The 11,858-nt window shown below is 44.6% G+C and overlaps 1 protein-coding gene across 3 annotated transcripts in view; it reads right to left on the bottom strand.

Moving 5' to 3' along the window:
- Nucleotides 1–7,147: 7,147 nt before the first annotated feature.
- Nucleotides 7,148–11,858, bottom strand: part of LOC122563335 (DENN domain-containing protein 2D-like) — an 86,798-nt gene continuing 82,087 nt past the window's right edge. For all 3 annotated transcript variants that reach the window (XM_043717078.1, XM_043717079.1, XM_043717077.1), the window contains 2 exons: nt 9,946–10,182; nt 7,148–9,360 (listed from right to left, as the gene is read on the bottom strand). In XM_043717078.1, coding sequence (XP_043573013.1) covers nt 9,305–9,360; nt 9,946–10,182 — 293 coding nt within the window. In that variant the 3' untranslated portion in view covers nt 7,148–9,304. The remainder of the gene's footprint in view (nt 9,361–9,945; nt 10,183–11,858) is intronic.

Raw genomic sequence — 11,858 nt, 5'->3', positions numbered from 1 at the left:
GCAGGGGAAGTCTGGAGAGGAATGCAGTGGTGTTTGTTGAGGTTTGTCCCGAGCAGCGCCGTGACGTGGGACTCCGTGCTCTACGGTCTGTTCCCCGGGACGCACACCGAGACGAACATCAACTGTGCCTGGAGGATCATCAACTCGGTGAAGGACGCTCTCTGGGCGGTCCGAAACCTGTTGATCTTCCAGCTGAAGGAGTTGACCCCGACTGAGTGTTGCAGACTGGCACATTCCAAGGTCCAGGACTACGTGTTGAGGGACGCGCTGAAGCTTGGGGCAGCTGCCGCCAAGGCGCGGTGGGGAAAGACCACTGTGTAACGTCTGCCTGCCTAAAGAAGAACAGGGGCAGTCATTTGGGCTCTGCTGACGCCTCAGCTAAAAATGTAATCGTACAGACCTGTGAATAGGAATGATTACTCTGTTTTCGGTATGCAAACATATGGAATGTTTACATATGTATGGCATGTCCAACTGTACAGACCATTAAAGTATTTTATGAATAAAGTATATTTTTGAAATTAAAAAAAAATGGAGAAGGACTACACCTGAAACCTCTCCACCTCCTGATGCTGCCTGGCTTGCTGTGTTCTTCCAGCCTCCTGCTGGTCTCCCTTAAAGACACATAGACTCTAAGATGCTCAAGGACTGGCTGCTGGTTGGCTGTTAAATTGGTCAATCAAGGGCGGAGCAGTACCGGCCAGCCAATCACAGAGAATGATGAAAAAAAGGAGGCGAAAGCAGAGGGTGAACTCGCTCTGACTGGGGTTTGGACAGGAACCTGGGTTTGTTTCTGAAGCTGTTGCACTGGGATGCTGTATGTTTCATTTTGCTCTCTCAAGTTATTCTCCAGTTCTTAACTTGTTGAAAGTTGTTAGAAAAGAACCCCAGTCTTTCCGAAATAAGGGAGTTTCCAGAAATCTGCAGAGGCTCTTTGCATTGCCTGATGACTTCAGAATTCGAGAAAGATATATGGTCCTCGGTACCTTTAATACAACCCATTATCCAAGCAGTTCATGAAAGCCTGCTATTTAATCATTTAAAAGTTATAAAACTGGAAAATTATGTTTCTTTTATTACATTAGATTCCCTGCGGTGTAGAAACAGACCCTTTGGCTGTCCAAAGAGCAACCCACCCAGACCCATCTCCCTCTAACCAATGTACCTAACACTATGGCCCTTTAGCATGACCAATCCACCTTACCTGAACATCTTTGGACTATGGGAGGCAATCCATGCAGACACCAGGAGAATACGCAAACTCCGCACTGACAGTCACTCAAGGCTGGGATTGAACCCAGGTCCCTGGTGCTGTGAGGCTGTAGTGCTAATCACTGAGTCATTGTTTCTGTGAGTCTGTGTCTGAGGCGTTTATGATCGAAGAAGATTGGTCTTAGATGGCAGATATTAATAAGGTTGCATTGTAGTTAATCTATGTCCTGTAAAGTTACATTAATAATTGTATTAATTGCTCATTTTTGTTTAAGTTAGAAATTTGGTGCCCAAGATCTGTTATTTATAAAGTCTGGTCAGGAACAATTGAACCATTTTGAGGATTATTGAATGTTTTAATTTCACAGTGTTGCAAATCAATTGTTCGGGAGGCTGATTTTGTTTGGATACAATCCTTGTGTTGTAACACAGGAAGGATATTCTCAATGACCAGGAGTCCAGAACCAGGGTCACCCGCTAAGACGATTGAGGAGACCATGTAGGACTGAGATGAGGAGAAATCTCTTCACCCTGTAAGCCGATGGAATTCTCTGCCACAGAAAGACGTTTGGGACAAAACATTGAAAGTTTTCAAGAAGGAGTTAGATGTAGTTCTTGAGGCGAAAGAGGTATGTATGGGGAGAAAGCAGGAACAGGCGACTGCGTTGGATGCTCAGCCATGATCATATTGAATGGTTTTGCAGACTTGAAGGGCAAAATGACCTACTCTGTTTCTATTTTCTATACTTATAATTATCCTTGAAAGGTAAAGTATCTGAAAAAACCTGTTCAGGAAGCTATTTCATTTGGGTGCAGTTCCCAATGTCCCTGATGTGAGTTTGTGATATGGAGTGAGTTGTTTTTTGTTGGATGTGTCACATCATTATCACTGGGACATTACAACAACAATGAAAGATACAAAGACAGTGCAAGAAGAATGTTCTCTCCACAATTTCCTCAACGTCTACACCAAGCGATCTCTCATCTTGTTCTGAGGAAGGGTCATCCAACCCAAAACATTAGCTCTGATTTCTCTCCACAGATGCAGCCAGACCTACTGAGCTTTTCCAGCAATTTGTTTTCGTTTCTAATTTTCAGCATCTGCAGTTCTTTCAACTTCTCATCTTCACTGATTTTGACCGTCATTTCAACTTACTATGTTCTCTCTGCTCTTAGTTCACTACCTTCTTCTCCTCCCTAGATCTTTCGCTGCATATAAACAAGGCGCGTTAGATTCGATTACATTACATTACAGTGTGGAAACAGGCCCTTCGGCCCAAAAAGTCCACACCACCCTGCCGAAGCGCAACCCGCCCATACCTTTACCCATTACCTAACACTACGGGCAATTTAGCATGGCCAATTCACCTGACCTGCACATCTTTGGACTGTGGGAGGAAACCAGAGCACCCGGAGGAATCCCATGCAGACACGGGAAGAACGTGCAAACTCCACACAGTCAGTCGCCTGAGGCGGGAATTGAACCCGCGTCTCTGTGAGGCAGCAGTGCTAACCACTGTGCCACCGTGCCGCATTGGGGAAAGACCACCGTGTAACATCTGCCTGCCTAAGAAGAACAAAGGGCCCACTCAGTAAGTGGGCTCCGCTGAAGCCTCAGCTACAAATATGGATAGTAAAGGTACAGAGCTGTATATACGAATGATTAATTCCGATCTCTGTATGTAAAGAAATGCAAGGGGCACCTATGAGTGGTACCACCAATTGTACAGATCATCAAAATATTTTTTATGAGTAAAGTATATTTTTGAAATAAAAAGAAGGGTTACACCTGAAACGTTGACCTCTCCACCTCTTGATGCTGCCCTGCTGGCTGGGTTCCGCCAGCCTCCTACTGGTCTACCTTGGATTCCAGCATCTGCAGTTTCTTAATCTTTAAAGGAGTAATTAACGTGTACAGTAGCGCCTCAACTCACGAACTTAATCCGTTCCGGGACCCGGTTCGCGAACTGAACAGTTTGCAACCGGAATCAATTTTTCCTGTTAGAACGCTTGGACGGCTGTTCACAGTGCACGCGTCAAAGGCGAACTGAATGAGATCACGCGGGGCCCGAGGGCTTTTGCGTTCAACAAGTGCGTAGCAAAGCAGAACAATGAAACCACGTGGTCACACACAGGCTTTTTGCGTTCGTACCTTCATTCATACCTTGAATTTCATACGTACGTTGAAGCAAAATTTTAGGTACAATCCTGTTTGTAAACTGATTTGTTTGTGAATGGGGTCGTTCGTATGTCGAGGCGCTACTGTACTATCTTTCCAGACCCAACACCAAACATCAGTCTTTTGCTCTCTCTTTAAAACCAACTGCTGTTCAAAATTCAATTCTCAACTTCAACAACCAAAACTGACAAAACTAAAAGGAAAATAGTGATGGTTTTAACACCTGTCTAGTTCTGTTAGGATTCTGTAGGTCTCTATGAAATTCCCATCTGAACACCACTGAACATATCCTGACCAATCCAGTCTTTTCATATGTCAGTGCTGGACAGGAATCAGTCAGGAATCAGTCTGCTAATCTTTGATGCTCTCCCTCACAGTGTGGAAACAGGCCATTTGGCCCAACAAGTCCACATTGACACACCGAAGAGTAACCATCCAGACCCATTTCCCCTGACTAATGTACCTAAGCCACACATCTGTGGGCACTATGGGCAAGTTAGCTTGGCTAATTCACCTAATCTGCACATCTTCGGACTGTGGGAGGAAACTGGAGCACCCAGAGGAAACCCACGCAGACACGGGGATAAACGTGTAAACTCTACACAGACAGTCACCCAAGGCTGGAATCGAACCCAGTTCCCTGGCGCTGCTAACCACTGAGCCATCGTGCTGCACATAACTCTCCAGGTGTAGTCTCACTAAGACCCTATTCAATTGCAGTAAAATATCCTGGCTCCTGTACTCAAATCCTCTCTCTATGAGAACCAATATAACATTTCTCTTCTTCAGCATCTGCATACCTACTTTCAGTGACTTGTGTATTCGGACACACAGGTCTTGTTGCACGTCTCATCTTCCCAATTTATTATTATTTTGATAAAAATCAACCTTCCTATTTTCTTACAAAAGTGAATAACCTCAAACTTTTCCACTTCATCTGCCATGCATTTGGCTATTCACTCAACTTGTCCAAATCTCACTGAAACATCTTTGCATCTTCCTCACAGCTCACCCTCTCACCCAGCTTTGTGTCATCTGCAAACTTAGAGACATTGCATTTAGTTCCCTCATCTAAATCATTAGTATATATTGTGAATAGCTGGGGTCCAAGCACTGCCCCCTGTGTTACCTCACTGGTCATGGGCTGCCAATTGGTAAAAGACTCACTTCTTCTTACCTCTTTTCTTCCTGTCAATCAACCAGTTCTCTAAACAAATCAATAAAAACTGGAAGAACTGCGGATGCTATAAATCAGAAACAAAAACAGAATTGCTGGAAAAGTGCAGCAGGTCTGGTACTACCTGTGGAGAGAAATCAGTGTTAACATTTCAGGTCGAGTGACCCCTCCCCAGTTCTCTACCCATGTCAATACACTATCCCCAATCCCATGCACACACCATATTACACACCAATCTCTTATGTGGGACCTTATCAAAAGTCTTCTGAAAGTCCAAGTTAACCACATCCACTGGCTCCCCCTTGTTCCAATCTCAAAACACTTCTGTAGATCTGTCAACCATGATCTTTCTTTTCATGAACCTATGATGACTCTGCCTAAGCCTGTCACTGTTTTCACAACTTCATATGATAATAGGAGCAAAATTAGGCCATTCAGCCCATCAAGTCTACGCTGCCATTCGATCGTGGCTGATTTGGGGCTCTTCACCCCCATTTTCCAAGGGCTCTGCCATTAAATCATTTTATAATGGACTCTAACATTTACCCCTATCATTGATGTCAGGCAAACTGATCTGAAATTTTGTTTCTTTGCAACCTTACTTTTTAATTGGATTACATTAGCTACACTTCAATCCAAAAGAACTGTCCCAGAGTTTCTCAATTTATCTTGAGAGATGACCATCAATACATACACTATTTACAGGGTCACCTTCTTAAGTACTCTGGAATGTAGATTGTTGGGGCCCAGGGATTTATCAACCTTTAATCCTAGGGATTTATCAACCTTTAATCCTATCAATTTCTCCAACACCATTTTTTTTACTAATAGATTTCCCTCTCACTAAATCCTGTGTTCCCCAATATTTTTGAGATGTTATTTTTGTTCTCCTTTCTGAATTAGATATGAAATCGGTTTGTCATCCCTTTGTTTTCCCATTAGAACTTCCCGTTTCCAGTTGTAAGGGACCTATGTTGTCACTACACCTTTTCTCTTCACATATGAAGAGAAACTTTTACAATTAATCAGTTTGTATATTCCCTGCAAATTTATTCTTGTACTCTACTTCCCTTTGCTAAATTCTAATGCTCCCAATTTTCAGGTTTGCTGCTTCTTTGGGCCAATTTGTCTGCCTCTTTCTTGGATTGGGCGGCACGGTGGCACAGTGGTTAGCACTGCTGCCTCACAGCGCCAGAGACCCGGGTTCAATTCCCACCTCAGGCGACTGACTGTGGAATTTGCACATTGTCCCTGTGGGTTTGCTCTGGTTTCCTCCCACAGTCACAAAGATGTGCAGGTCAGGTGAATTGGCCATGCTAAATTGCCCGTAGTGTTAGGTGTAGGGGTATGGGTGGGTTGTGGGTCGGTGTGGACTTGTCGGGCCGAAGGGCCTGTTTCCACACTGTAAGTAATCTAATACAATTCTCAGTCTCCCTTGTTGGCCATGGTAGGGTGACTGTTCCTGTTGTATTTTTGTGCTAGACAGGAATGGACAATTGTTGCAATTCTTTCATGTACTCTAAGTGTCTTCCATTGCCTATCTACTGCCATCACTCATTAATTTATCATAGCCAGCTCAAGCATCATACCATTATAGTTTCTTTAGATTCAAGACTGTCGTCTCAAAATCTATGAAGTCAGTCTTCACCATAAGTGACAAAATCAGTCATGTTATGATCATTCTTCCCCCACGGGCCTCACACAGCTCAAGTGCCAATTGTTCCTTCCTGATTTACACAATATCCAGTCTCAAGTTTTTTGCTTGGTTCCTAAACGTATTGATCCAGAATACCATCCCATTCACACTCTGAGAATTTCTCCTCTATGATATTGTTACTGATTTGAATTGCCCAATCTATATGCAGATGCTCTGGGTTCAAATCCCACAACGGCAATCAATGGTCTTTAAATTCAGTTAATATAGAATTAAAAACTAGCCTCAGTTATGCTGACCTATGGATTCTGTTGTCATAGAAATCCAGCTGGTTTCTCAGGGAAGGATTTCCACCATCCTTACCTGGTCTGCTCTACACGACTTCAGACCCACAGCAAAGTGGTTGGCAGTGCTCAGCTCTCTGAAGTGGCTGAGCAATGGACACCCAGTTCAAGGAGCAATTAGGGGATGGGCAACAAATGCAGGCTTTGTCAACAATGGTCATATCCCATGAAAGAATACGAAATGGTCTTACATTAAGTTTCATGCAGGTAACCTTATTGAAAAGGTCAGCACAGTGATGGGACTGTGAGACAGCGGTGCTGAGAGACCCAAGTTCAAGTACAGCCTTGGGCGAATGTCTGTGTGGGTTTCCTCGGGGTGCTCTGGTTTCTTCCCACAGTCCAAAGATGTGCAAGTCGGGTGACCAGTCCATACTAACTCACTCATAGTGTCCAGGGTAGGCTAGGCCATGGTAAAACCTCCATGTGGGATTTTATAGGGAGGGGGCGGGTCTGGGGGGGGGAATGCTTTGATGGTTGGTGCAGACGTGATGCACTCTTTTTGCACTGGGGGGATTCTAAATGGGAGGTGAAGCAGGAATCAAAGCCAAACACTTGGTTAAGTTACAGTGAGATGATCTGAATCCAGATTTAAAATTATTTTATTTAAAATCTCCATTTCCAATGCAAAACCGATTATGTACAGCCAACGTTGTCATGATTTTGTACACTGGTTGAAACTTCACAGTAGGATCAGAAACAGCAACTTAACCCAGTGAGTGTATAATTAAAGATTATCTCTGTCACATTGCAGCGGACTGCTTTAAATACACAACCGTCAATGGAAAAGACACAGCAACAAAGATTCCACGAGGCCCAGTATTATCCTGGCACGTTTCAACTGGACAAAACATACTCAGGGCTGAGAAATTCCAACTTGTCCCCCATTCTCCGCCTGGAATGGGAGTGTATTTATATAGTAACCTTCCTAACCATCCCCAAAGCATTTCACAGCAATGTGACAATCGGCAGATTACCCTGTCTTTAGGATGTTGACTTTGGGATCGTTCTTGGTCAGGACATTAGTGCAAAATTCACATCTTCGACTAGGTCCATGGGAGCTTCCGTAGGGAGCAGGTGAAGTCCTGGTTTAAAGTTTCAGCTAAAAGGCAGTATCTCCAGTATGCAGCACTCCTTCATCAAGAGGGGACAGCCAGAGATACAGGCACTGTGGAGGAGCCAGGATTGGTGTGCGGGGGGGGGGCATGGATGTGGGCAGAGGAGAGCGTGGGGGCAGTGGAGGGGGTTGACAGACCCACTTCCAGCCAACCAGTGCTTCTCAGATCTTTTCAGTGACAGGTGATTGGTTGACAAGTGGATTCGGATTGTTACAGTGGCAGACTGGGAATCAGAAACAAAAACAGAAATTGCTGGAAAAACTCAGCCTGTCTGGCAGCATCGGTGGAGAGAAATCACAGTTAACATTTCGGGTCCAGTGATCCTTACAACAATTCTCAGGAAGAGTCAGTGGACCTGAAATGTTAACTCTGATTTCTCTCCACAGATGCTGCCAGACTTGCTGAGCTTTTCCAGCAACTTCTGTTCTGGTTTCAGAGTCAGAGCTGATTCCCCACTCAAAAGCTCCAGACAGCCAGATCTTCAACCTATAGCTTGGAATGAAACGGACAGGGGTCGGGGACAGATACAGTGACCCACTCAATCACAGAAGATAAATACTAGAAGTACTCAGTAAGTCAGGCAGCATCGGTGGAGGAAGACAGGTCAATGTCCTTCCATTTGAACTGAAGATAGATAGATTGTTGTTTAGTCATATAGGACTTGATTACTGCTTGGAAAAAAAGACAGATTTTATAAGTTGACAGGTGGACTCTGACTGGTAGAGAAGTTACCATGGAGGATGCAGCAGTTAATAATTTCTGACAGTTAACTGTCAAGCTTTTTTAAATTAGAGATTGCCTTCTGCTTAATTTCTGCTTTTTTCCTTAAATTTTCCTTATTTTTTATGAATTGTCCTGGTGAGTGCAAATGAAGTTTGACCAGATATAGTTTCTCAGTAATATTTAAGATAAAAATGCAAGAATCTCGAGGTCAGCAGAAGAGGGTCAGGAACAACAAATTCGAAGCTCTGTGATAAGCTGGAGGCCGGGGAGGTTAGTCGCAACATTAAGCAGCAATTCACTCACCATTTGGATACTATATCCTTCACTACTGTCTTTAGCCACTGCATCATACAATCTTTTCCTCTTAATCTCCCTGGCTTTCACCCAGTTATACACCCTCACCTTTGAACTTGCTGCGTCCCCCTTTCACTGCAGTGAAATGTATTGCATTTTGATCTTTCCTCAGTTCTGACAGATCAGAAACAGTAAACTCTGGGTCCATTCTCCACCAGCACTGCCCGACTGGCTGAGCATTTCCAGCTTTCTTCATTCTTACTTGAGGTTTGAAAAATTTGCCTGGCGTTGAATCCACATTCACACACAAAAAAAGTCAAAATAAAGCTTAAGAGGGCAAACACACATTTCAATAAAACCAAAGAGTTATCACTTCCCCTTTTCCAAACAGTCCTTTCTGAAATGAGTCCTTTTAAATATTAAGCATTCAAAATTTACAAGCTGCTCGCAATGAAAACAAGCTTCTGAGGTAGCCACCTCCTTCTTTGACCCTGAGGACGAAGTGAGGTGTTCTCCTGGTGCTGATAGGCCTTTCTTGGTGAGAGGTGGCAGGCTGACATTACACTGTTCTCCTGACGTCAGCTCCTCTGTTTACCAGAACGTAGCCTACTTTACTTTAGTTCTGTTCTCACGGTATTCTTTTATCTTCTTTTCAAAAAACCCTGGAGAGAAAGGGAGAGAGGTCAGACAGAGACAATGTGCACACAGGCCGTGGGCTCTGATTAAGTAACTGCTCTGGATCCCGTGATAGAATAGCAGAAAGTGGACCCAATGCCTGTGAGACGGGGAAGGCGCACGTGGGTGGGGAAACATTTGTATGCGCTGTATCCATCTTTACGCAACGGTTTCAATATATTTTCAGATCTGCTTCAGTGAGTTTATTTGGTGCTGCTCCCTGGTAATACACATGCTTTATTGCGGTGTCAGGTTGGGCACTAGTTGGGAATGGGATGTGCTCAGGATGAAAAGGAACTGGACAGAGACAGCTGCAGGAAGCTCTCGCAGTTACTGTGTGGACACAGAAACAGATAGTGTTGTGTCCAGCAGGGGTATATTTGACCTGAAACACTGACACTGTTTCTCTCTCCACAGATACTGCCAGATCTGCCAAGTTCCTCCAGCACTTTGTTTTTTTTTTCAGATCTGGCTCCACAGTAATTTGCATTTATCTGGGACGGAGAGTGTAGAACCAGAGAGCGCTGCTCAAATGTTCAGGCTGATGGCTTGGCCCTCTGCTGTCACCTTACCTTCCTGAGAGCAAAAAGGACCCTCTAACTCCTGGACAAACAGCGAGAACATCTGCGTCGCCATGAAGATCTTGAGAAACCTGCGGATAGATTTGGAGGGGACCGACTTGCGGAATGGCCGCTCTTGAAATGTAGTTTCATTCCGGCTTCGCTTAAGGTGATCAGAATAATGTCCGACGACTTTAACAAAGAACAGCACAAAGGCGTTTGTCACCATGTCATTTAGTTCCTGGCTGGCTGTGGACAAACCCGAGACAGACAGAGACATTAATATCACAACGGCAGGCTTCACTTTCCAGCTCTTCAAATGCCACCAAACAACTTGCATTTATATAGTGCCATTAATGCAGCTGCAGACCAACAACTAGACAGAGTTAAAGTGAAAAGAATCAGAGTGAGCAGCTGTCATCTGGAGTGGGCTGCAGTAGCAGACATAGAAAATAATTTTCAGAAAGGAATTGGATTAATATTTGAATGGGAAAAGAGAAGATCAGACCCATGGGGGAAAGAATCAATTCAGTCGTTCTTTCAGAGTCAGGACGAGCACAATTGACGGAATGACATCTCCAGCTGTAAGGTTCTGCGAGGTTCTCCATGGTGGTGCCTGTTCCAAGCGAGTGGATGGCAACTCTGTGTATCTGTCATCTGCTATTCTGGTAATCCACAGAGTGAGCCGTTGGCTCAGTGCTGACATGGAGACTGCTGGGGAAGGTGGTTCAAACTCCACTCCTGGTACTCACTGCAAGTGGAGACCAGAGCTCTGGCTTGGAACTCCAGATTGACCTCCAGCCCCAGACTGGTGCCCAGTGGGTTTGGTGTTCCCACCTCACCGTGTGGAACTTGAGATCCCAGAACTCCCCCATCCAGTAAAGAATAGAGTGCTCACCCTGACTAAGGGTTGGGATAAGGATGGGAGGAATGCTCACAGTCCAGCTGTCAGGACCCACATTCAGCATGCAAATTGTCACATGATTGCAAACTATTCTGCAAGGGATGAGTTGGGGATACATTAGAGTTAGGGCTAGCATTTGGATTCAGGTTAGGGGTTGTCACATGGTTCGGGTGCAGGTTAAACTGCCCACTCTTACAAACCAGTAAGAATCTCCATCTGCTGGCTTCATGATTGTGGTGAGAATTCTGTAGCCAGATTAGTGGGATCTTTTTGAACATCGAACTGCCCTCCTACTCAGCACTGCACCCAGCAACGCGACTGCTTTGGCTCAATCGATAGGTCATCCTTTGGAAATGTTACTCCAAAGGAGAAAAACTCCAAACTTGACAACAAAACAATCTACCTTTGAACTGATCAACTGGGTTTCCTTTACCACCACTGCAAGATCAAAAAAAAGACAAAGTCAACCAGCCATAGCAGTCGGTGATGATGGGAAAGGCAGTGGTGCAGAGTTCAGTAATCCAGGGAATGTGGAGTTCAGGCAGGGAGCAATGAAGTCAGCTTTTACCCCAATTCAGAGAAGATGAAGAGAATGTTCATTAGAAACTTTAAAGAGTAAAATTCAGATGACAGCATGAAGAGAGACCAGTGGATTGATCCTCTGCTTTGGCTGCCAGTGTGCAACAAGGAGGAGAAAAACACGTCCCCAGATATGGGGCAAGGGTTGGAAAAGAATAGATGCCACTGAGAGAAACCTGAGTGATGGAGGAGAGAGACTTGCACGGGGAACGGTGGAGGTGGCGAGATCTAGAAAGTTACCAAGAGTTCGCTGCTCCTGCATCTCTGACAGATTTGAAGAAGTAACTGTGTTGTTGAATATCTGAAAGAATAGATTTCCCTGGCTCACAGAGAGCAATGGGACGAACATGCACTGTAATTCAAAGAAAAGAGAGGTTGCCAGATCTGGAGAGAGAGAGAGTGAGAGTGAGAGTGAGAGTGAGAGTGAGAGTGAGAGTGAGTG

Source organism: Chiloscyllium plagiosum, chromosome 26, assembly GCF_004010195.1.
Source record: "Chiloscyllium plagiosum isolate BGI_BamShark_2017 chromosome 26, ASM401019v2, whole genome shotgun sequence".
Classification (NCBI taxonomy): Eukaryota; Metazoa; Chordata; class Chondrichthyes; order Orectolobiformes; family Hemiscylliidae; genus Chiloscyllium; species Chiloscyllium plagiosum.
This window is presented reverse-complemented; position numbering and strand designations above follow the sequence as displayed.